General features: G+C 32.5%; 2 protein-coding genes, 1 long non-coding RNA gene and 1 other non-coding gene across 6 annotated transcripts in view; 3 read left to right on the forward strand and 1 right to left on the reverse strand.

Moving 5' to 3' along the window:
• Positions 1-260: 260 nt before the first annotated feature.
• LOC125053996 lies at positions 261-4691 on the reverse strand. Of its 2 annotated transcripts, none has more exons than XM_047655651.1 (5): positions 4593-4691; positions 2956-3167; positions 2092-2167; positions 1621-1650; positions 261-666 (listed from the first exon to the last, which is right to left on the reverse strand). In XM_047655651.1, exons 2-5 carry the CDS (start codon positions 3152-3154, stop codon positions 654-656), a joined length of 318 nt encoding a protein of 105 aa, XP_047511607.1. In that variant the 5' UTR covers positions 3155-3167; positions 4593-4691; the 3' UTR covers positions 261-653. The 2 variants fall into 2 exon arrangements, with proteins under 2 accessions (XP_047511607.1, XP_047511601.1); XM_047655645.1 differs by having other exon boundaries at positions 2059-2167.
• A 2908-nt stretch (positions 4692-7599) lies between these two features.
• Positions 7600-7718, forward strand: LOC125055465. The gene has a single exon (XR_007117898.1). It is a non-coding gene; the product is annotated as a 5S ribosomal RNA (ribosomal RNA).
• Positions 7719-8475: 757 nt separating this feature from the next.
• LOC125063292 lies at positions 8476-9577 on the forward strand. The gene is made up of 2 exons (XR_007119495.1): positions 8476-9074; positions 9255-9577. It is a non-coding gene; the product is annotated as an uncharacterized LOC125063292 (long non-coding RNA).
• Positions 9578-9801: 224 nt separating this feature from the next.
• Positions 9802-25665, forward strand: part of LOC125063269 (solute carrier organic anion transporter family member 5A1) — a 33961-nt gene continuing 18097 nt past the window's right edge. The window contains exons 1-5 of one of the 2 annotated variants that reach the window (XM_047669633.1): positions 9802-9957; positions 18488-18613; positions 20202-20360; positions 25241-25376; positions 25443-25659. In XM_047669633.1, coding sequence (XP_047525589.1) covers positions 18549-18613; positions 20202-20360; positions 25241-25376; positions 25443-25659 — 577 coding nt within the window. In that variant the 5' untranslated portion in view covers positions 9802-9957; positions 18488-18548. Of the gene's footprint in view, positions 9958-10063; positions 10084-18487; positions 18614-20201; positions 20361-25240; positions 25377-25442; positions 25660-25665 lie in introns of those variants that run through there. The other variant, XM_047669641.1, reaches the window with a different exon arrangement.

Genomic DNA, 25665 nt, shown 5'->3' on the forward strand with positions numbered 1-25665 from the left:
TATATTATGGGACCCTTGTATAATAAAATAATCTATTGAAGAGTCTCCAATTTTTTTCGTGTATCACAAAGCATTCCTTGTGTAGTTGTGTTATTAAAATGAGCTATATCCTATAATATAATATGCTATTTAAACGTGGAATACATGATCCATCACTCTGTATAAAGAAGAAGTACGGTGTTATGTCTGTAATATAAACGTGATAGGTTGGAGTTTCAAAAAAAGTTTAAAAAATATATTTTTTCAATAAAATATACACATTTATAAAAAAAGATTTATTAACAAACAGCACTCTAACACTTAACTCGAGTCTCCATTTGTTATAAATATTATAACAAATCATAGGCAATACTCTAGAAACATCCATATTTGTAGAACAGTATTATACAATATACGAAGAAAATTCATGAAAGAAATCGACAAACAATAGCTATAACATGAAACTTCCAATTTATTGTATAATAATTGTTCCTGATTTTATATATGGCAGCATTTATTACATAAGCTCTTTATGGTTTCACAACCAGTACTAATCTAAGTTCTAACTAAAATACCCCTTGGTTTGAGCTCTTAAATAACATTTCTGGATAGTCACGCGAAGTCTTCATTTTCTGTAGTACTCAATGTACTATATAAGAAAACTGGAAACGCGGTTAGCCCGACCAACTGTAAAAAAAATACCTATTAATTTACACTTGACAAACAATGACATAAAAATTGTTTTGGATCCGCATTCCTCATTAAAAATTTCATACTGGTTTTCCCAAATATATAACTTGAAATGGGTAGAATTATAATCTATTTATTATTCATGGCCCAATGATCTCAGATTAAGCAACCAGTCAACGATCGTCATCTTTTTCCCCCGTGAGGCTCTAACACAATTAGTGCTTGCTAAATTAGTCAATCAATAGTCATATTTGCATAGTTCTGTCCAAAGATTAAACTCGCGTGTTTATATTTCGTTCTATTTGGTTTGTGATTGCGTAGCTGTGCATGACGGATCATTTTCCTGTATGTTAATACATGATTGTTACATACATCAGTTATGAAAAATAGTTTCCTAATAGAATTCAATTATTTACTTATGTATGGCTTTACTAGTAAATATAAAATTAATGCCTACAAAAAAATACCATACACATATACTTCTATCAATAGGCTACTGTGGTAGTGATTATTAATACTATACGTGATTCTATTGCATGTCAAGAATAAATAAAATGCAGTAACTATGATGAACCTTTTCATGTCACGGTCAAAACAACGTTTTTCAACATAAACTTACATATACAACTAAAATATTAAATTATGTATAAAATTTGTCATTCGTTTAAAGGCGAAGTCATTAAAAATTTTCTAAAGAATAAAAAGACTACATTTCGTCTTTTAATCTTTACTCTTACTATCTACGTTTTCGAGCTTTTTTATAAAAGAAAGATCGAAATATGTATGAAATTAAATGTTAGCTAGCTTAAGGTATTATGTAGTATAGTAGTTAATCTCACGTAAGTGAATTTTATAGGTACTTAATTAGAAATAAATTACTTAAACCGTTATGAATGATAATGATAGGTTAGTTCAGGGGAGAATAATATTGAAGCTGATGTTAGAACTTACCTATGAACTTCAACGACTGATGGAGAGTGGCTGCAATGCGGACAAACCAATTTTAAATAAAGCATATAAAAATATAATATATAGCTATAATAGTACGTAAATAATATAAAACGATGGCCCGTCAGCTACGCGTTTAATAAATGCCTCCATTAGGTGAATGAACGTATTTAATTTATTAGATTTAAATTATAGGAAAATCCAAATACGGTGTTTATGACACATTCATTAATTATACAACAACTACGACTTGCGGTTTTTTATATATTTATACAACCTACGGCATTCTTAAATTCACGTACCCGACGGACAAATAATAATTAAATATTAAGCATAAAATGATTAAGATATTGTTATACGTCATTTTTATATATATATAATAGGGGTATATATTTAATAAAAATTATAATTTAATGGGAATGATATGTTAATGGTTAGTACCCGTGATAATATTGACGTTGTGAGTGTACTGACTGCTTTTTAAGTGCGATGGCACCAGCTACTCCAGCACCTACAGCGCCCACCTTCGCTGCTTTTAGTCCAAGGGCTCCTGTAACGAAATATTATATTGCTAACACTGGCTGGCAGAAGGCATCTTATCAGCCGATCACATACTGCCAAACATAACATACAAAATGTTTAAGAAGTTTGAGAGTGCTAAATCACGCTACTTTTTACTATCTATAAGTCGACAGCTACTGAGCAGATCAAAAGCTTAATTTATGTAAGTTTCAAAAATCCACTTTACTATGTAAATATAATCGTCCTATAGATACCGCACCTGTTAAAATAAAATTATTTTATTTAAATAAATCTTTAGATATCATTGAATATGTTTAGAATAAAATTGCATGAATCAAACTTTAAATTGAATGAATGTTGTCATTGAAAATCATAAAACACTACTTAAAATAGGTGAATAACACACATTATATTCACCTTCGAACTATTTGTTTAACATTTTATTTGCCTATAACCTTGACACCTGCCATATGAAAATAATAAGATTGCCTCGATCCATATAATTTTACCGATTTGTAGGCTTTTCGTTGTTTACCTTGAACGTAGACATTTTATTAACATAATTCAAAATACCTTCAGAAATGTGTCATGATCATGTTTTAATTTTCTTTTAAATATTTTTACGACGCAAATGCCTACTGCAGTGTGTAAGTTTTTTTATACAAATTATTGATCACATTAATTATTATTATTATATGTGATCAAACGCGACGTAAGTAGTGGTATAAGAACATCGAGATATAATTCAGTTGTATATTGACACGGTGAAATAATATTATTTTTGCAATCTTTTAAAATAATAATATAATGCTATACCAAGTAGGAGTTTCTTCTTCAAAAGAAGTAAACCTCGCTTCGTTCTTGGACTGTTCTCGTGAACTGGTGTATCGTTGATTGATTCATAGACTTGGCCTTCCTGTAAGTTAGCGGAATCTTCGATGGGGTACTGGTATTGTGTGTTCGCTGCTACTACTGCCACTAGGCAAGCCAGAACAATCATTGTGGTGGGCTGCATTTTCCTGGTTTCTCTGCAAGCGAAAACGGCGTTACTGATTAGTTAAATCAACGATTAAACCGAAATCTATGTCTCAAACTAACACGTAACAAAATACATCAAAACAAAGAGTTTTAAAACTATTGTATTGTAATACGATAGAAAATACGTGTGATTCTCATTGTTATAACACTTCTTTGATTAATCATTTAAAATACATTACACTAAACGTTTGCGATTGACCCTAATTAACATAATATTAACCAAGGACATTACGTAAGCTATTCTTTTAATCGTAACGTACATCAATATCCTAGTGTAACACGTGTGAAGAACATAAAGTTAGCAAGCACGAACAACCTCTGGCTTATTGTAATGTACACACTACACATACGTTGTTTGTCATCGCTTAACCTCTACAAAAGTTGACACTAATTTCGTAACTGATATGGATAGTCGATCTTCGCAACTCACGTCTATAGTTTAAGAAATTAAAAAAGTAATAATCTGATCTTTGTCGATGCCAGAATCATGCTTCTGTAGTGGTTCTTCTTTGTGTTCATAATGTTACCTTTTATAAGCATTTTAGAAATTTTACCCATATATTAATTTAGTTATATAAAATATTGTATGACCGATGTATAATGTACATAGTTTGTACGAACACCGTTTATGTATTACTTGGGAATAGACATGAAAATGTGTATTTTCCCACTGTAACATTTAATACAATTTCGTTCCAACAATAAATGCAACTTCTACAAGCTTTGAAAAACATGTCAAGAGGCATAATAATTTATTTAACCGGTTGTGTGGGAATATTTCAAGTAAAGTTACGATATTTTTAAACCTACGATGGCAATCGATCGGGATTCTATTATGTACGAATGCAGGTGGAAATAGAACATTTTTCGGTAAGAAATTTCAGTAAAAAGAGAATCTACGTTGCAAGGAAGCGTTCCGACGGAAATTGAGACATTTCTATTTGGTTTTCGTTCACCATCTCGACCATGAAAGTTGCTATACCATTGCTTTGCTACGTGTATACAATAAAACCTACTACAAAATTGTATTATTTACTTTATACCTTTATAAAAAATCTTTTAACTTATAACTGACTGCTCATTGGTCTAGTGGTTAGTACCCCTGACTGCGAATCCATGGGTCCCGTGTTCGATCCCCGGCTGAGACAAACATCGATGTGAAACATTTGATGTTGTGCTTAGGTCTTGGGTGTTTGTATTTATATATCTATAATATGTATGTATATCCGTTGCCTAGTACCCATAACACAAGCTTCACCAGCTTAGCATGGGACTAGGTCAATTGGTGTCAATTGTCCAATAAAAAATATAAAAAATAAAAGTACAATTATAAATGGGTATATTTTTTTAGTTACCGGTATCTTACTTATTAGCGTTTTAATAGTCAATATAATAATTGCATATTCAACAATTACCTTAGTGGTATGTAGGCACAACACAACACTTCTACAAGCACTAACACACAGATGACAACGGTGTAGTAAAGAATTCTTTTATAGACTGCATAGCGCAGTGGTAGGGTTGATGTTTCACGTAATAGGGTTCAAGGAATTCAACACGATTTAATCGACTCATCAAAAAATACGTTATCAACCTTCAGTTCCTCAATGCAACTAAATATTTGCTTTCTTTGGATATGTTATGGCTTCCCATGTCTAGAAATGGACTTCCGAATTCTTTGTAATGTTTAATTCACTTTTGCAACTGTAACGGTAACGTTATAAATAACGTTACCGGATTACATTGTGTTTTATTAAATTATTTTTACTAAAATTACAATTTCGACAACGCAATTTCAATTGTGTTAGTAAATTTCACTTAAAAAAATCTTTAACAATTGTATTTAGTTAGTTAGTTAGTAAGTTATTAATCATTAAAGAGAATGCGGTTGAACTATTTAAATTATAAAAGTTACATGTTAATCTTATAATCCTAATCCTAGCATGTATTTTATTGCTGTTTTTAAAAAATTAAAAAGTTAGTTACTGTGATTTCTGATCACGCCATTACCACGCTTTATACTTACTTCAAGATCATTACAATATGTAAAATTTTGGTAGGATTTGTAAGATTAAATAATTTTACAGTAAAAATCGATACGCCATAGGATACTCAGATATAATCTTGACCGATTTTCCAATACATATATATCTATACCGAACAAAGGTACTCATCGTACACTCCGAATATCCAATAACCAATTTCGAAACTAAAGGCTAAAGGCGATTGACCAATATTAACTCATTAACTGCGTTCCTACATCTAACGGATAACGATTCGTAGCAGTTGAAGAACTTTGCCTCCTTCTTATGAAACACTTTTGTTTTTTATTAAACTAGTTTTTTTTGACCTGTGAAATATTTGTAAGGTCTTTTAAATATTTGCACTAAAATGTGATTCTTAGTAAATAACTTGGGCAGACACATTTGTGCGTCAGTTTCATTAAGTGTTATAATAATCCTAGTGGCTTATTATAACGCTTCCTTATAATAATCATTCATTCATTCCTTCAAAAAACATTATTTTGTAAGCATAGGAATGACTTTTCTTAACAATTTATTGCGTGAACTTCGTTTCTCCTTTATATGATTTGTTTACTTTTCGAACATATTGCTATGCTAACACATAGACCTTTCGCAAATACTGACTGACTGTTCCGGAATAAAAACCTAAGTACTAAACAAACTAAACTAACCTTTTTAATTTTTTATATTCTTCCAATTTCCTCATAGTTCAAGGAATTTAGTTTAAACAAATATTACTCGAAGTGGTCAAGCCGTCTTCGAGTTTTGCGATTCATTTTTATTAAAAAACATTTAAGTACATAAATATACAACTATTATGTAATATGGTACTAAATTATCAACGAAAAGTTATAACAAAAGCAGCAACGATATTTACCGTTTTTTAAATATAAATATTTGCTGTAAATCGAAGCCGTAAGCCGGAGTAATATTCACAGTTAATAATTAAATTAATGCATGCAAGCTGCATTTAATATTCGGTGAGTATGTGTATTTCGATGCATGTAAATGAGTGACGTCTAAAGCAAATATTCGAAATACAGCTTGTAGGAATACCTTGCTAAATAGGACTTACTGTCGAGTTCCATGTAAATATTCCACGTATCTACGAATACTTTACTCAATAGGAATAAGTATAGAATGAATAAGTACACTCTAAATATTGCATTCACTTCTTTTAAAGTAGTTTCCGTGTACGTAACAGAAATATATATGTCATTCCCGGATATGAAAGTAGAATTCAAATTCAGAATATGGAAATATTTTCATAATATTACTACTATAGTCCGTATTGTATATACCTAGTCTTTCTCTAGTCCAAATTTTAGCCACCGTTGAGTCGCTTGAACGTCAACAAACGATAAACATTTATATGACCTTTTGCATTTGTAATATTGTTATGGCTGTCGCTTATTTGTAAAGATCAGAGATAATTTAAAATCTGATATAAGAAAAAAAAGTCCTTGGTCACAAATCTTAAAGTTTTTTTTTTTGTTTTATTTGAAATTGGAATCCTTCCCATTGGGTCAGTTTTATGTATTTAAAACATAACTGGAAAAATTGTAAGAAGGTATTTGATCGTCGTTTTACTTCTTTCGTACATCAATTTATTGTTGAAAGAAGCATTAAATTACACAACGGCTCATCGATAACTTGAATGAATAAATAACCGAATGGTACCTGCTTTTCAGTTCGTGTTTGGTTCATGTAATTTCTAATTACGTCAAATTGCGTGGTTAATGTGACATAAGGTTGTTACAGTTTGCGCTTTAACAAACACCGCTCGTGCGTTGTGCTTGGAATGTAAATAAAGCATGAAACGATACGCTTCCCATACACAAATTGCGATTTCTAATTTTTCCCACATATTTTACTACAATGCTGTATATCTTCACTAGTTTTGGACAGATGAGAGGTGTAATGTTTTTGTGTCTTCGTGGTGGATAAAAAATACTTTAGATTTACTTCCACAATGCAGGTGCGAGTAATATAGACTAAACTATTGGAACGAAGTTTTGGAACGAAGTTCCTTATCGCTCGTTGTGACAGGGGGCTAGACGGAAAAAATTCTTACGAAAAGTTGTCACGACACTTTTTTGCTATTTGCTATTGTAATACACCGGTTCTCGTCCGATCACCGAAGTTAAGCAACGTCGGGCGAGGTCAGTACTCGGATGGGTGACCGCCTGAGAACACCTCGTGAATCGTGATGTTGTTTTTTTTTTTTGTAGGGATAAGAAATGAAAATTAATTTTGGAATCACTTAACTAAATTAGTCTTGTTGGAACGAAGTCATCGAGCGTTGCTAAAGGGGGCTAGACGGAATAAATTAAGACCAAAAGTTGTAACGACACTTTTTGCTATAGTTGTTATATGTTACATTTTCGATTTAGCTATCGCCAACGTCCATACCACGTTGAATACACCGGTTCTCGTCCGATCACCGAAGTTAAGCAACGTCGGGCGAGGTCAGTACTTGGATGGGTGACCGCCTGGGAACACCTCGTGATGTTGGCTTTTTTTTTCGTCGTAAGATTGGTGTCGAGAAAATCTATCATACTGTTATGATACCAATTAACATATAAATTAATCGAAAGGAATTTTGTTCCATCCGGGTGTCCCTTGACACCTCTAAAGTTTTATTTTTACGAATACTTGAAGTAAATTGAAGATATGGAACACGTCGACTGGAATTTTAAATAAAATATAAAACGCTCGCACATAAATCACGGATCGGTGAAAATCATTGTTTACACCGAGGCCTCAGTGTCTACAATAATTTTTAATTACAATATTTAAAAAATATTATATTTCTACAACTTTTTGAGAGATATGCGAATATTATAATTTATAACCAAACAAATTATGTATAACCAAACAAATAAAATAAAAAATTTTAAAACATATCAATGGAATGGACAACAATGCCATCTATCGAGGTTTTTGTATGACCACGTTCTACTAGAATTAAACTGCCACACTGTGTTGCTTCTTTTATTACAGATGTCGCAATAGACATCTCATTGGTTTGAATAATAGTTAACAGATGGCGGTAAAAATAATAGCATTTTTATTCCAGATAGCAATCAATAGATGTCACTAGACAGTATAATAAAAATAGATGGTACAGCAAAGAAGTAATTGAATCATTTCCAATTTTTTTACTACAGTGCATTATAGACAGCACGGTTTAGACTTTAGTTATTCAAAATGAATGCCTAATATTCTATAACGATGGTAGTGAGCGATGAGTGATGATTTGCGATTTGTAGGTTCGATGCAGTGTGACCGTTTTTAGTATATTCAGTACCAAATTGGTATAATTTGGGCTCCGTGTAACTAATTTAGTATTTTTTTGGTATCCTTTTATATTCTGGTATTTTTTGGTACATTTGAACTTTCAACATTTTAAAACACATTTTGATATATTTTTGGGCTGGGCGGGAAACACTCACTTTCATTCGTTCGTATTTCGTTCACATGTTTTTGTCTATGGCTGATGTTTACCACAAATGTATCATTTTGTCTCTTTCGAACGGTTAATGCTAACAAATTCGCGAATCGTGCTTTGGCTACGTATTACTATCTACGTTACATGCTGTATTTTTATACATGGATGTTATACGGATGTTTTAGTTCTTTATTTATTTCTCTCTGTGTGCATGTGTAGTGAAGATAATGAAGCGCAAATACGATCAGAAATATAGATCTGAGTGGGAACAAAATTCTGAATTTTCGTCATGGTTGGCAAAAGATAAAAATAATGAGAACGCCTTGTGTAAAACGTGTGGAGCAACATTTTTAAGCAGAATCGCTACAATTAAAAGTCATGCATATTCTGAAAAACTTATACGTTATAGTGGACAATCCAAGGTAAGAAAGCTATGCCCCCATTAACATATTTATAAGATTATTGTGTCCCTTATTTTTTTATGGCACATGAATTAATTGTCCTACTTCTTCAGGATGTCCGATGAATCTTGGATAGTACATGTACACACATGCATAATTGATTTAAATTCATCAAATTAATCAAATCCTGTTTATTTTCAGAACGATGATAAATTACTTCAAATGAAAGAACCCATATCTGAAGAAGTAAGAAAAGCAGAGCTTATATTTTATGCAGCGTTGGCAGAACATAACATACCATCTCGGGCCATGGATCATCTTAGCGATTTATTCAGCAAAATGTTTTATGATTCGGAAATCGCAAAGGGCTTTTCCTGCAAACGCACTAAATCTGCTCAGTTAGCTCAGTGCAGCGAATACTGACTTAGTATTTGTAATAAAACTTATTGTAAATATTTATTATTATTTGAATATGTCTGTACAATGAAGGTGTGTAATTGGTAAAATTAAAAAGTATCTGATAATAAGTGTTTTAATAAAAAAAATCCTCTTTTTCTTTTAGTATATTTTTAGTATAATTCAGCATGTGTTTTGGTATTATTTAGTACTGGCACCTTGTAGTTTTGGTAGATTGCCATTTTTTAAAACGGTCACACTGGTTCGATGTCCATGCGTATTTTCCAAATTCCTGTATCGTGATTGGTCTAAGGTCTGATGCTAGTTCAATATTCATCGTTCATACTTCACAGCTGTGATCCGTCATCAGTCATCATCTGTGGTCCAACGTTGAATTTCGTTCATGTGTTTAGTGATTGTGTTGTGAAATTTCGATGGATTTCTCCGTGTAATTTTTAATAATCACTTTGGATTTTCTTTTGGTTTTAATCACAATTAAAATAAAAAGGTTAGTGGTATGGAAATTTCATTGTTTACACAAATACTACAGTGACATTGTGTCCACATAAATTCAGTCCATTTCACAATAGAAAATATTTTGTTTTACAAGCGCTTACAACAGAATACATAGAATGTGAGTAAATCATTGAATTTTCAAATCTACAGAAACATTTAAAGGCTTATGGTGATCTAGTAAAGTTGATGTTTTTTAAGTTACAACCCAAAATCGATTGTATTTATGGTAAAAAAAATTGATTCTTGATCTTGATTATTCAATGTATAAAGGTACTAAAAAGGTACTTTGTTTACTTTCTAAAAACAAAATGTATGTCTGGCCTTGTAGAGACAATATGTTACACTCGATATTTTCTTTATGCTTTAATGATTGTGATTGGATATAAAAAGCCAGAGGTGGTATAAGAAAAATTATTTGACCAAACAGCTTATTGTGTTTATAAGTTATAAATAGAAAATAAGTGTGTGTTAAGAACAATTGGTTCAAATTTGTTGATTTTATAAATTTTCCATAATCATTTACTTAAGCAGCAGAAAAACAATATAAATACATTGTTCAAGATTACAAGTTAGCCAGCTACAAAATACTTACGATCTTGTAATAAATTTATAAATATCCATTAAGGTTTCTATGATCTAAATAAGCTTCTCTTTGATTTATGGTTGATACCCAATCTGTGTCTGCTCTTTAGCAAGCATTTCTTTCTTGGATCAAACAAAACAAACAATCTCTAAATTAAATTTGTAGCGTGAAATATTCAATTTAATTAATTTTAATTAACACTTGCTTTGTCTTACTATGAAAAAAGGAGCCTACCAATAGAATATTAAATGGAAAAAAAGTTTCCCATGTATTTTCATCTAATGATTTTTGGGCTATAACAAAGCTGTAATAGTTCTTTATCATACAAATTCAAAATACTTCTGTGTTGTAGGTAGTGATTATCCATATGCATTGTACCAAAATATGTCTCATTTGATTAACTGTGATAAATCAATATTATGATTAATATTATATATGCAAGTAACACATGCTAACATTTCCACTGCTTAATCATCCATTACATTTTGTTTATAATTCTAGAAGTCTTGTTCTTTTAGTCTGTATTATCAATGAGATTTTTTGTAAAATTTATAAGCCATTTTTATTATCATGTAAAACATCACATTACATTTACATAAACCTAGAGTTTCAAACTTATTATAAATATTTTTAGTGTATTACTTTATTAAAAACATTTCCGTGATAAAACTCGTCTGATACGTTCTTATACGTTTTGTGATTACCGTCAGATTTAAATTATCGAGAACATGAATTTTAATTATGATTATATTTTCATTATATTTCAATTGAAAAATTATTCAAAAAAGGTTTTTAGTCCTGACACGTAAATCTGAGTACACAATAAAATGACATACCTACGTGCCATTAAAATTCTAACAACGATCAGAGATGCATAGCACTTTCTATATTCAACAATGGATCCTTTGTATGCATTTCGCCTCGACTTATTTCACCGTATTTTTTGACAAAATGTTTTCATTAACTATTTATTTCATGATCATAATTTTTGTCTTTGCTTTTTCGTAATGTTTTTTACCCAAGGCCGAATTAGTAAAATTTTATTTAGACAAAATTTGATTTTTGCAATTGAATTCACATCATTTCGCCAACAATAGCTTTCTTGATCAAATCAGTTGCGTCACGAGTTCTATGGTGGCCGAAATTCTATACTTTTTCTTTTTCCTTGCATAAAAATCATTATTGAGAATAATTTTAAACGACATTACCCTTACGGTACTGAGAGCAAAGGGCGATTGCATTATTGTTGTTTTAACAGCAATGGAGGTCAACTGGAACGGCGCTATCGCAGTTGCGAGCCGATGACCTTATCGTAGACGTGCCGTGCTGCGCAGCTGTTTAGCCGAATTTGCGTTTAACACAAATTATGACACAGTTCCGCAATACTTTGTTTTACTTTCCTTTAAAACGATCAATATAATAAAGTGGTATAGACAGTCGAGCCGAGTTGCAATGCACCGGCGCGTGGGCGCATACATCTAGAACCATGTTGATTGGATTAAAATAATGAGCTAATTGTGTTTGTGACTTGTAGCATCCTTGCCTAGATTTGATTTTATTCATAACATTATAGGCATTATACATTTTGAAATTTCCTTACGATTTTAATTTTACCTTCTATACATTATATAGGTTTTAGAACGTCATAAATTAACGACGCAAAATATATTTTAGTAGATTTATATCTAATCGAAAAGGTACTGATTCATTCCTACTCTATTTTTAAAGTTGTCTTAAATTACAACACACAGTCATTACGGAGTTATGTGACATATTATTGCTCTTACACAATAACATATATAACATCTACCTGTTATTTAAACGTTAGATTATATGAGAAAAAAAATCTACAGTTGTTGATAATAGAATGTAATTGATATATTTCACAGCATTTAACTACCTTAAAGAAAATAATCTACAGTAATTAAACGCCGAGCATTATTAAATTCAAGTTAAGTTATTGTACCGTTGTGCTTTTTAAATTAGTATTCAATTTTCGTATAACCCGGTAACCATGAGATGAATCTGTACCTGACTCGGCTATAGTGGTTCGCTGGCGATGACCCGGTGGACGGTCGCTCACCTCGTCAACGTGTTTGATTCTAGAACTGTCCTATTGCAGACCTAATTATACCCAGCATAAATGTTATACTAGTTCAAAGAGGTTTTGCTTAAAATAAGTTTGCTGTAGAAAAATGACAGCTGTTATATGTTTATTATTCCATATTTATTTAAATAACGCAAAGCGTATATTACTGGATTTCGTATTCAATGCAATTACCAAATAATTATATGATAGTAATAAAAAAAAGTGCGTGCGTACAAAGTACACATGTCAGAAGTGAAACTTATTTGTAAAATAATTATTACTAAGCTAAAAGCCCCAATAGATGATCATCTATCAGTATATGATCACTCTGTGTTTGTATACCTAAGTATATGTCTATTATATTTTATGCAAAATAATTTATTGCAATCTCACATGACGAAAAAAATACAAAAAAAAAAAATTTAAAGATAAAATACTAATATTTTATAATTCTCTTTACGAAATTTTATTTTTAGAAATATAATTTCGTATATTGCAATGTTTGCCCTTTCTCACTCTCTCTCAATCGGTCTCAATCGCTCGCTCCCTTTTCTTCGACAAAAACGGTGCACATCTTCGTGACGCTAATATTATTATTATTGCGTTTCCGTAAAAATTATACCCACATGCGCAAATCGAACAAGGATTCATTATTAAATCAAAAATAAATTATATTTACCTACGCAATTACATGTAGTGCTAATGGTTTATCATTGCGCCAGTGAAAAATAATAACACGAGGTACTCGTAGATATTTGTCTGCTCACTATCTCAGTTCACGCAAGTCCTTGTCATCTTTACCCTTGCTTATCGGAGATATGTTAAGAGAACTGCCAAATTTTAGAGGTTTTCTTAGCAGATAAAGCGGCCTCGTTTTAAATATATGATAAAACAATACAGCCACGTCGTATGTAAAATATGCCTGGATAAATAAATTCACTTACCGACGTAATGTCTTTCATCGAATCTATCCGAAATTGAGTTACTTAAACATTGTACGTACAATGTTTAAGTTACTAAATAGTTTTGATGCCACAGACAAACATACTCAAATAACAATCATTATTATATCCCTACTATTTCGTCTAAATAAAGTATATACATATATATATTATAGTCCATGGCTCAAGCTCAAAGCACGTTTATAACTAGTATATACGTATAGTGCATAACATGTAATAAAACTATAAACAATATAAATATCCGTCCCAATTTTCATAAGTGGAAAATGGGAAATTCTTGGAAATTTGCATGTTGAGCGAAATAATTGAATATTAAGAACTTGTTTTTCTGTTTAGTAACTCGAAAGGGAGGTTCTCGGACGCTCATCAAAACCACTATAAGTATTTGATTAATTTAGATACATATATTTAATTCTTTACAGAAATGTTTAAATAAAAAAAAATTGCGGTTTGCTATAGAATCGCAAATATAAATGGAATAATGATGTCAAACAAACGATGTCAAATAATGTTAATAAAATGTATTATGTTGTTCAAAAATTAAATTTAAGTTAAAAACAATAACTTGTTATCAGTTAGTTTGAATTTTATATTTATGAGGCGCAATAAGGTGAAACGATGCGACATATTTTGTTAATAGTTATGTTATGTTACATTTGTAGTAATAAACTAGAACTATTATGCTTGAATATCATTGCTTCCGCTGGTTAATGAGTCAAGGTAAGATTAAAAGCGAGCCATGTGACATTACGCCATATTGTCACTAAACAAAACGTGCCTCAATTCAAACAATAAATAATATATTATGTTTTTGAAACGTCACATCGTTACAATCTTATTTAAGACCGTGGTCCGGTGCTTTACATAGCAAGTTATTTATTTATTTTCATCGAAGAGAACTGTCCGTATTAAAGATATTTTTTAATCACCTTGATATGATAGCTGTCAGAATTCTACGGAATTAAAAATCAGAGCACATGCCTATAGTTTACCTAAGCCGAACCAGTATAGTTGTAGTTTATTTACTGATGTCTGTTATGATATTTTGTTGACAAGCTCGAACGAAATTACTGGAAATCTTTTATCTCAGAAAAAATGCTAAATAGCATTATGAACAAATCACGGCAAGCTGCAATAGACGTAAAGAAACAATAACAAGGCGAAACCTAAGAAATGTCTCTAAACGAAGCCGTAATAATAGTTCATCTACTCAAGATCAGTATATATATATATTATAGGATATATGTTGTAACGACATTTTTCCTTGTAACATGAAAAAACATAAACAATTTCAAAATACAGTTATAATTTGTGTTTTTCCGTTTCCGATTGCGGTATTCGTAATCAATTTTTGTTTCCTCATTTTTATTTCTTAAATAGTTGAAAAACTTATGTTGTATTTTATAGACGTGTTAAGCCGCATTTACATTTATCTGACGTGTTGTGTTGTGATGCATCAGAACGGTATCAGTTTCATACATTCATATTTCACAGTTTCATACAACATCGTCTATAAAATACAACATAAGTTTGTTGAAAAACTTATGTTGTATTTTATAGACGTCTTACACGTCTTGCGTATAAGGATTAATATGGCGTAATTTTCAACTAGCTCCTAATAGTTAACAGCCGATACATATATCGACCGGCAACGCATATTGGCTAAATTAACCTTGACAGCACACCCACTTTCACAGGTAGGAATGAGGGATCTAACGTTGAAAGCGGCTAGGTCAAAACTCAAACTGTTTGCTTAATGACGGTCAACAGATTTCTTTAGGTCCGTTTTGATTCTAAAACAAGCCCGATATGAGCAATTAATATATGGACATGTCTTATTATTATTTAGTGTTATGTTGATGAATTGTGAATCTTAAGCTTATCTAAATTGTAATACATGCCTTAAAATCTTATTTATTCGGTCGCTCTTGGGGCATTTTTTGATTTAATTAAACAGACGTATGTGTGTAACATATGTTTTGTACGACATATGTTCCTTAAACAATTCATAAATAATTATTAAAAGGTTTAAGGCAAGCAAGTGTGTACTGCTATAATTTATTTAATTATTTATTTACACTTTGTTGCATCTTTATATATATAATTCTTCTGTGAGTGTGTATGTCACTGAACTTCTCTCAAACGACTGGACCGATTTTGATGAAATTTTTTGTGTTTGTTCAAGGGGATCTGGGAATGGTTTAGATTCACAAATCAGCCCGCCAGATGGCGCTACAGTCGGTACTTTCATACTTTGCTTTACTAATCGCTTGAAATATCATGCAGGACAACGTCTGTCGGGTCCACTAGTTATAATATAAAAATTTAAGATAATATCATGTAAAGGAAAGGCAACTGGCATAATATTGTCAAACAGTAAATAACATGTGTTTTTGAAACGTCACATTGTTACAAACTTTCGATCGGCGTCCGGCAGACTGTCGTGAACGTCATGACGTTCCTGAATAGTATGTTATTCGAAATTTAAATTAAAATAGCGATCCAGCTGAGACTTAAGTAATATCACCAAACAAGTTATAGGTTGTTTTTAATTAAACAACCTTGTCAAATATTTGCATATTGTGGGTAGACTACCCAGAAATTTCCTAGGATTACCTACATTCCAGTGTATGGTGAAGTCTATAATGACCTTGAAATAGACATTCAGTTGTCCGTATCAGTGTGTTTCGCCTTTAAATTTTTGGCATCTGCTCCGATCCGCAATTTGTTATATAACATTGCAGGTACTGACTAGACAAGGCTTGATCTATCAATCGACTGAAGTTAAGAGATTAAAGTCTATTCGATCAATTGGTTTAATAATTAAAGTGACCTACAGTTATCCTTACTGGCTATACAACCCAATTAATATACAAACATTTAAATCCTCCATCAGACTATCTCTAAGGGATCTCCAAGTGATGCACTTGATGAATTTTTAAATAAACATATGAATACCGACAGAAGTTGCCCATACGAAAGATCTTGTTACTATGGTTACTAGGTATATTTATTCAGATTTTTTATGGTTGGGTATGTTCAAATTAAGCGTACGAATTCTTTAACAGTACCTAACAATCGACAAGTTGTATTTGATTGGTTTTTATTATTCGAATGTGTTGGAGGCAATCCTCTTGAAATAACATTGTTTTTTTTCACCATAATAAAAGAGAATCTGTACCAAGCATATCTTAATCTCTTTGAAGTCTTTGGTAACAAGAAACAATTCATTACGTAGATCGTATGTTGTAAGTTTACGACACTTAAGTCAATATTGAAATTATAACGTTTATCGTGCATGCCGTTGTGTTGAGCGTTTTTAAACCAAGCTACGGCTCGCATAGATATCTGTATTTACTTCTTACTAGAATATCATTAAGATGAAATAATTGTATGTTTGTAACAAGATAATGTTACAATTAAATCGTTACGAACATACTTACATCGTTCATAGGCTACAATCATTTCCAAAATATTAAAAAAATATATTTGGGGACAAGACAGTCTTTAATAAAGTGTATATTATGCTAATACTATGTTTAAAACATGCTGAAATAGTCCACTGCCATCTAATTCCATACTTATTTGTATATATTATTTAATTTGTATTTTATACAGTTATAGAAGCCTGCTATATTGTAAAGATATAATAAAATCAATAATTTTGAACATATTAATGGATCTAATATCTAATGGTATATTGGTATTACGTAAAATCAGCAATACTAGTGACTCACTGCCAAATATAGAGCATTGCTGGAGGCCAAAAGCAACACATGCAGGCATCATGCAGGAGATAATGGCTCTCTTTTAATACATCATGACAAAAGTAGATTTAAATATCCATTGATAAACAAAACATATGTTTACCTTATTTAACTGTGAAAGTTGTTTTTTGTTATAAAATAGTGTATTTAGAAAAACAAATATTTTAATTAAAAAGTGTTTTATTTTTTAAATAAAGCTAAAGGCCCATTTAGATGGAGAGTGTTTCTCGTCTCAAAGGTACGATTATCGAAAGGATACAAAAAAGTTTCTTCGTCTAAACATTCACACCTCTTGCAATTTGGCGACAATTGTCTCGCAATGGAAAATTTATTGTGTCCGTGTAAACAGAATTTCAAAAGCAATAATCGTATTTCGAGGTTTTGTGCCAGTTGCTATAAATGCATTGCGTGATGGTGTTTTTATTATTAATACAAGAATGAATTAAACGGAAACGGAAAAGATTTTGGGTTAAAAAATGGGTTTTTATAATTTTCTTTTTCCGGGTTCCACAAACACTCGTAACTTCTATAAAGTTCAATTAACTTAATATTATCGGCAACCCCAAAATTAAAAGGATTTTTGTGTCATTTTTGAGAACAATACCCTAGTAATCACTATACTCAAATGAAACACCTCGCATTCAAAACGGTTCAAAGTTCAAACCGATTTGTACGATACTCGTATGAACATAAAAATATGTCATAGGAGATTGTGTTTATACTAGTCCAGATTCTCGTAAAAAAGAATCTTCTTACTTTAGTAAAAGTTCGATGTGTAAACAGACGCAGAAAATTATCGCCTAGCAATAAATCACTGGCGATTCTCGTATGACATAATCGTAGATGAGAATTTAGTTCTTACCTGTATGTAAACATTTTGATACGATAATGCTATGGCGATTATTGCTGATGATAGTCGTGTACGATTTATCGCACCAAAACGTGCGAGAAACTCTCTATCTAAATGGGTCTTTAGATTCTAATATTTAGACAATTGTGTAGAATTGACATAAACTTCTTTCACAATTTCATGTTTAGCGCATGCTTGTCCTATGATAACCATCCCGCTCAATCAATTTACCTTAGAAATTACTCTTCACTATATTAATAATTGTCCTCAGGTGGAGAAGTTTGGGGCAAATTGTTATGGGCGTGCGGTGAGAAGCAGAATATATCTACACAATGGAAGGCGAGAGACAGAGTGCAGGTGGCGCAAACGCCGCGCCACAACACAGGAAGGGACACAGGTAAATGGATTGCTCAAGTACTCCTTTGTATGTAATTGTGAATGAAACTTATATGTAGCAGAGAGCTGATGTACCTTTTCGCTGTCATGCCATTCACTTATTTTTCTGGCCGCCTTCTTGGGACTCGAAAAACATCTCTATTCTTAAAATTATACTTACTCAAAAATCGGGTAGCTTATGATAGAGGTTTAAATATGTTATTATTATTAATTACTTAAAATGTCACATGGGACATGGTGTAATGGTTGCAGCTCCTTACAAACATTTTGTAAAACAAAAAAATGGCGATTAAAAAGAGTGGCGGAGAGCTTATTGCCAGTTCTTCTCTCCCGTTCTACGCCCTTGATTTGAGAACTGGCAGTAAATGTAAAATTAGAAGCATTAATATGTATTTCTTTACTGACAAGTCGTAAGTGTACATTATGTTACCTATGTGATTAAATGTTTTTTGTTTTTTTTAATGCCTTGGGATTCGGTTTAAATTTAAGAAGTGTACGTGTGCACTTCAGAGTTATGCAGGTTGTATGACCTTTTAAGTCTTAAATTCTGCAAAGTTTGAACAGGTTCGATTTTGATTACCTCACGCTCTAGCGATTGATTTTCCAATTTTCATGTTAATTGAGCGATGAATTTGAAAGTGTCTGAATTAGTTATTATCCCGTTGCTAGTGCTGAAATATTGGATTATATTTGCTTAATGTCACTAACTTTTTTATGTATGTAATTTTAGCCATGTTCTCATTATCTATGCGCATAATTTGCACCTGTTGTAAATACATGATTTATTTGCACTTGTTATCTGTTGTTTAATATTTTGTTTATATTTTTAATTTAAATAAAAAACTACAAAGATGTACGATATAATGTTCGTCAGCCATGTGTGCATTTGTCGTTTTGTTTAAATTATTTACTTAAGGCCGATTTACATTATCTTAGTGTTTAGGAGAGTGCTTTAGTACAACTTGAAAGGCAAGTTCTTTAGCGTAGCGTTTACTAAAGCAAGTAGCGTTTACATGTTTCAACTAAAGTACTATCCTAAAGCACTCTCCTAAACACTAAGATAATGTAAATCGGCCTTAAGAATGGAAAACATTATTCATTGAGGGAGTGAGTATAATAGATAACGGCAACTTTTGAGTAATTTTAACACCGTAATTTGATAAGATTTGACACCCAGATATTGTATGGTTTGCGACACGTGTCCCACATTCACACCTAGGAGACTCACACCTAACGTACACAAAGCTTTAGTCATCACGTTTATCTCAGTACGCCATAAGAGCACGTTCCAAATACTCCGTTAAATGTGCGTACAGTTATAGTCGCCATCATTGTGTCGTGAGAAAGTGAAATCGCTAAATTGATGACGTCATCGCGGTCGCGAAAACTAACCGTGTTAGCATTGTTTTGTTTTAAGGAAGTTACGTTGTCTTGATTCGATATGACGGATTTATCAGAACAATTGAGATCTTTATTGCAAAGGTAGAAGATTTTTTCACACATCGACGACGTGAATAAAAATTGTACCACGTATTTTAAGAATAAGTTACAAACTTAAATACCTGGTTTTAAAGTACTTGTTATTTTAGGAGACAAGAATCAATGTACGCAATGACAGGCTTATACGCGGAATCTGGTTGCGCAGAGGGTGCTACCGACGCAGCCGGTCCCAGCGCCCCACCATCGCACCCCCCACGAGAATCTATCAAATGTCACAGCAGAAATCCATCAGCTGGATTATGCGACAGGTATGTTCTTAGATCACTTAACGTTTGATGCCGGAAACTGTTAGCTGGACCATATTATCCATTAGTGGCATATCCTTTAGTATGAAAATCTAATTTTAGCTTTATAAGTGTAAAAATAACTTATCATTATAAGTAAAATCGATATGATAAATAATTCAATCACAAATGTTAGATAAGCAAGTAACTAAAGTTGGAGCTTATTATCTCATGTATGCTTTTAATCCGACAATGTTCACATTGATAAATGGTGTAAAATCTGTTTTTTTTTTAACACAAAAGCGTTACGGTACACAACTACAGTGAAATTAGTCTCGAGAAATTTTTGCATATGTAGTGGTGTGTATATTACTCAGATCTTAGAGCGCGTTTCCACTATATCGTTCTGGCCTATACAAAAATGTTTCGATATCCTAACATTACTATTTAATATTATACTTATCCCTAGCAACACTCTGATTTTTGTTATCAATAAAAACAAGTTTTTATTTAAAAAAAAAGGTTTTGACTTTATAAAAAAAAGGTGTGTGCGCGATTCACACACGATAGAAGTGAAACTTCAAAGAGGAGAGACCGATATATATTTTTTTTTCCTTTCATCTAGGTTTTTAAAACTCCGGGGGGTCTACGGGGGGGTCAAAATTTATTTTTGGCCTAGGACGCACCGTTTCCGAGATATTTCAATCTAAAGCAAAAAATCGTCACTTGATAGTGGAAAGTGGAAACACGCACAAAACCAGAATAAACCAGTTTACGCTGTCCGCAGGTGCCACGTGCAGTCCGGCGTCAGTCGCTTGGTACTGTTAGAACATAAAGCACACATTTCATTCAAAAATTATAATTATTACGTTAATTGTTAAATTTTGTATTTGTTGATTGTTGTTATTGTTTGTTATTATTGTTATAATATTTGTTGAAGTGTTTAATTTGTGTGTAAGTGTTGCAACTTTATATTGTTAATTAAAAATGGCTCCAGTGTTAAAACATGGTCGAGGCAAGCCTTTGACTTCTCAAACTAAAGAAGTTTTGTACTGTTTGTACAAATATTTCGAAAATGAGTGTAATAACAACCCGAGCAGTATTATGACTCCCACTCAATTAGTTGCTAAATCAACGGGAATTTCAATAGCATCCGTCAGAAAGGTAGTATCAGAAAGCAAATGTCGACCTTCAGATCAGGAAGTAACATTTAAATCTCCTAAAAAGAAACCGAATCGTAAACCTACAATAGTAATCGATAACTTTGATCAGCAAGTTATCAGAAGAACAATTCATGACTTCCACATCACAAATAAAGAAATTCCCACTTTGAAAACTTTGCACGCAAAATTAAAAGAAGATATCGATTATAAAGGTTGTGTCAGCACGTTACGAAAACACGTCATGTCATTAGGTTTTAATTGGAAGCAAACAGAAGATAACCGGAAACTTCTTATGGAAAAACACGAAATTAGATACTTGCGAATTAATTATTTGATGAAAATTGCTGAATATCGTGAACAACGCCGACCAATTGTTTACACCGACGAAACATATATAGGGGAGCGAGGGGCTAGTTGTAACAATTTTAACAAATAATTGAATATCATGAAGTGTATTGGCTAAATTATTACCAAATAAACTTTGATCGATACTCTAACTATTAATCTATGAAGTCGAATTGAAATATTATCAAATCTACAGGTAACTATCTCACAATTATGATTTTTTTGAAAAAAGGGAAGTGTTACAACTTACCCCGTGGTTGGGGCTAGTTGTAACAACAACAAAAACAAAAAGGTGACACCTTCAATCTTTATTTTTCGCAGATTTTTTAACTTTTCCTTTCCCCTTTCTCTTTTCTTTATCATCTTTTTTTGCTTTTTCTTCATATTCTACTCTCAAAGCTTCTTTTTCAGGCGTATCTGTCAGAATAGGATACTTCCTTTTGCGTCTGCAAATTATATTTGTTTTTCGTGGTGGCGCCTTTGGTAATGGTCTAATCTTTCATTGGGAAAATTGATTTTGATCAGAGCAACTTGGAGTTGGTTTGTTCGCAGTTTCAATGTGGCGTATATTTCTGTTGTGCTGATATCCACTTCAGGAGCAGAATCTACTAAATAGTTGTGGATGTTCAAGATTCAACGATACATTTTCACTTTCATTTAGAACATTTTCTGATTGTTCTGTAGGATCTGGACGATCAGTAACATAAGAGGGCGCAAAGTCACTATCTTGGAAAATATTAAACATTCAAAGACCAAATACCAGAAGCTTTAAATCCACTGATAATATTTGCAGGGTTCAAGGCAAGTGATAATGACTCCTTCACTACACTTCGGATGTCATAAATTGCCATCGTTTTTCCTGGATTATTATACATCCATGCAGTCTGTGCTCTGTTCACGTGGTTTTTAAAAGGGCCGTAGACTCCTACAACCATAGGTTGCAAATTGTGGGAGCAATGGGGGGGAAACGATAACATGATAACATTGTTTTCTTTGGCTTTTTCGACAACTGCAATATTCATACGTGAGCCATGATTATCGAGCAGTAACAGAACTGGCTATTTCTTGGTAGGTTTCGCGTGTTTGATAAAATGATCTATAAAAATCAAGAATTCTTTTTCAGTCATCCACCCTGAAGAATTGCCAGCTCCAATGCAATCTTGAGGTCCACCGCGAATGAAAATTTCTGAGTATTTAAGCCGGGGAAAAATAAACATCGGTCGTCAGTAACTTACAGCAATCTGGGGCAAATTGTAACATGTTACAACAAACCCCGAGGTTTTGTTACAACTAGCCCCTAGATATAGGTCTTAATATTTATCACGATAACTATTAAATCAACTTAGTAATCTCGAAAACTGTTACACATCATCATAAATAGTTATATTTTAGCATAAAATAAAATACATAAAACTTCAAAGCTACGAAAATAGTAAAACTAACCCAAAATTTACGTAAGTAAAATTATAGGTTACCTGTCAACAATAAAGCGTTTGCACACACCCACTCACTACGCCGTCTGGTGGGACCCTGGCTGTGTTAAAGTGGCGTGGCATGTTATAAGTTTAAGATTAGGTAAAAAAAAACGTGAATAAAATTCAAATTCCTATTGAAAAAGGTCTGTTACTATTTACCCCTGTTACAACAAGCCCCGCGCTCCCCTACATACATCACATACCCTCTCGAAATCTTGGTCAGATGGAAGCACTTCAGGTTTGAAGCAACATATATCGAAAGGCAACCGCTTAATCATTGTTCATGCCGGTGGTATGGATGGCTTTATACCAAATGCATTGCTTATGTTTAAAGCCAACCAAAAAAGTGGAGATTACCACGACAATATGAACTATGACAACTATTCAAGGTGGATTCAAACTCAATTAATACCCAACTTACAACCAAATAGTGTTGTTGTTGTTGACAACGCACCATATCATAACTCAATACAAAATCCTGCACCGAATAGTAATTCTAGAAAACAGCAAATGATTGACTGGCTGACATTGCGAAACATTGAGCATTCATCCACGTTGCTTAAGCCTCAATTATATGAACTGATTCTGCAAAACAAGGCGAGATTTGTAGAGTACAAGATAGACGAAATATTACGACAGCACGGTCATACTGTGCTGCGTTTACCACCATACCATCCGGAGTTTAATCCTATAGAAAATATATGGGGGATAGTGAAAACATATGTCGCAAAAAAGAATGTCGCAATGAATATGAAGGTTATAATGTCATTAGCTGAAGAAAAAATGAACGCCATAACTGTAGAGGAATGGAGAAAAGTTTGTCTGCATGCTATTGAGGAGGAAAACAAATATCAGGGTAGAGACGCAGCTTTAGACACAATATCAGAACGAATCATAATTAATTTAAATAATTCATCTGATGAAAGCGAGGATGGGGATGATTGTGATATGCCTGGGGTTGATGAATTATTAGAATAAAACATTTATGGCCGGAGAACACCTAATTCATACACGTCTTCACTGAAGTGAAAACCGGCATTCACTGCTTGTAATATTTGGAACTGGCTTATCTGCCTCATACAGTTCCATAGATTACAATGCAGTGGATACACATTTTCACGTCCGTATTAGTACGTAGTGCGTATGCGTAGACGTGTACGCATTTGGTGTGCTCCAGCCACAAACGTATATTACCTTTAAAAAAATAAAAACTAAAAATAAAATGTTGTTTTTTTTTTTATTTGCTGACCATACACTACTACAAACGCAAAAATTTCTCCAAGCTAATTTACCTGTATGTACTTGTATTTCATAAAATATTATATTATAACTTTTCTGTGATACTATTAAAGTTTATCCTTGAATTATCTACTGTGAAGTGCTATTTATTATCTTATTTCATTTTAAAAAATGCAAATAGTAGAACAAGATACAATATAGTCATTTTCACGTCGTATATGTATTAAAATCTAACAAAATAAATATATTATTATACATATTAGGTACATACATATTCGACTTGAATCGTTAATTCATATATTAACGATTCAAGTCGAATCGTCGTACATATATTACTAATATAAAATAATAATTATCTAATGGTGCTACAAAACCGTACGTAGCGTGTTATTGGCATTCGTTTCTTTCATAATTTTTATTTCATAGACAAGGAGGTGGGTCAGGTTGGTTTTTTTATTCGGTTTCATCACGATGTTTTCCTTCACTGTACGAGAGAACGTTAATTGCGCACATAGACATAAAGTCTATCAGTGCGCGGCCGAGCTTACGAACTCAGAGATGAGTCGTACGCTGAAGTCACTAGGCCTTCACAAATATATAGCGCTCATCAATAAAAATATAAATTATACTTTATTTATAAAAATAATATGATCTAAATACAATAAAGTTAATATTATTGCAGAGATCGGGAACGCGAGAAAGAGAAAGAGAAGCCTCATCAATTATTCCCAGAAATATTAGACATTCCTCATGACACACGAGACTGCGGTATCCTATCGTGGAGGCCGTTATTTATACAGAGATTATCTAGTATTAAAGTAAGAGAAATAACGATTTTTTTAAAATAAATAATTGACAGTGTTTCTAACAGGGTTGTTTTGCAGGTTTTCGTATTTTTTCTATCGTTCCTGGTGACGCTACAACAGGCGTTAAGCTCTGGGTACATCAATTCTGTGATTACAACAATAGAGAAACGTTTCGAGATACCTTCCAGCCTCTCTGGGCTCATTGCGAGCAGCTACGAGATTGGCAACGTCATCACTGTCATTTTCGTGTCATATTTGGGCAGTAGACGACATATTCCAGTGTGGATTGCAGTTGGTAAGA

This window comes from Pieris napi, chromosome 1 (genome assembly GCF_905475465.1).
Source record: "Pieris napi chromosome 1, ilPieNapi1.2, whole genome shotgun sequence".
Lineage (NCBI taxonomy): Eukaryota > Metazoa > Arthropoda > Insecta > Lepidoptera > Pieridae > Pieris > Pieris napi.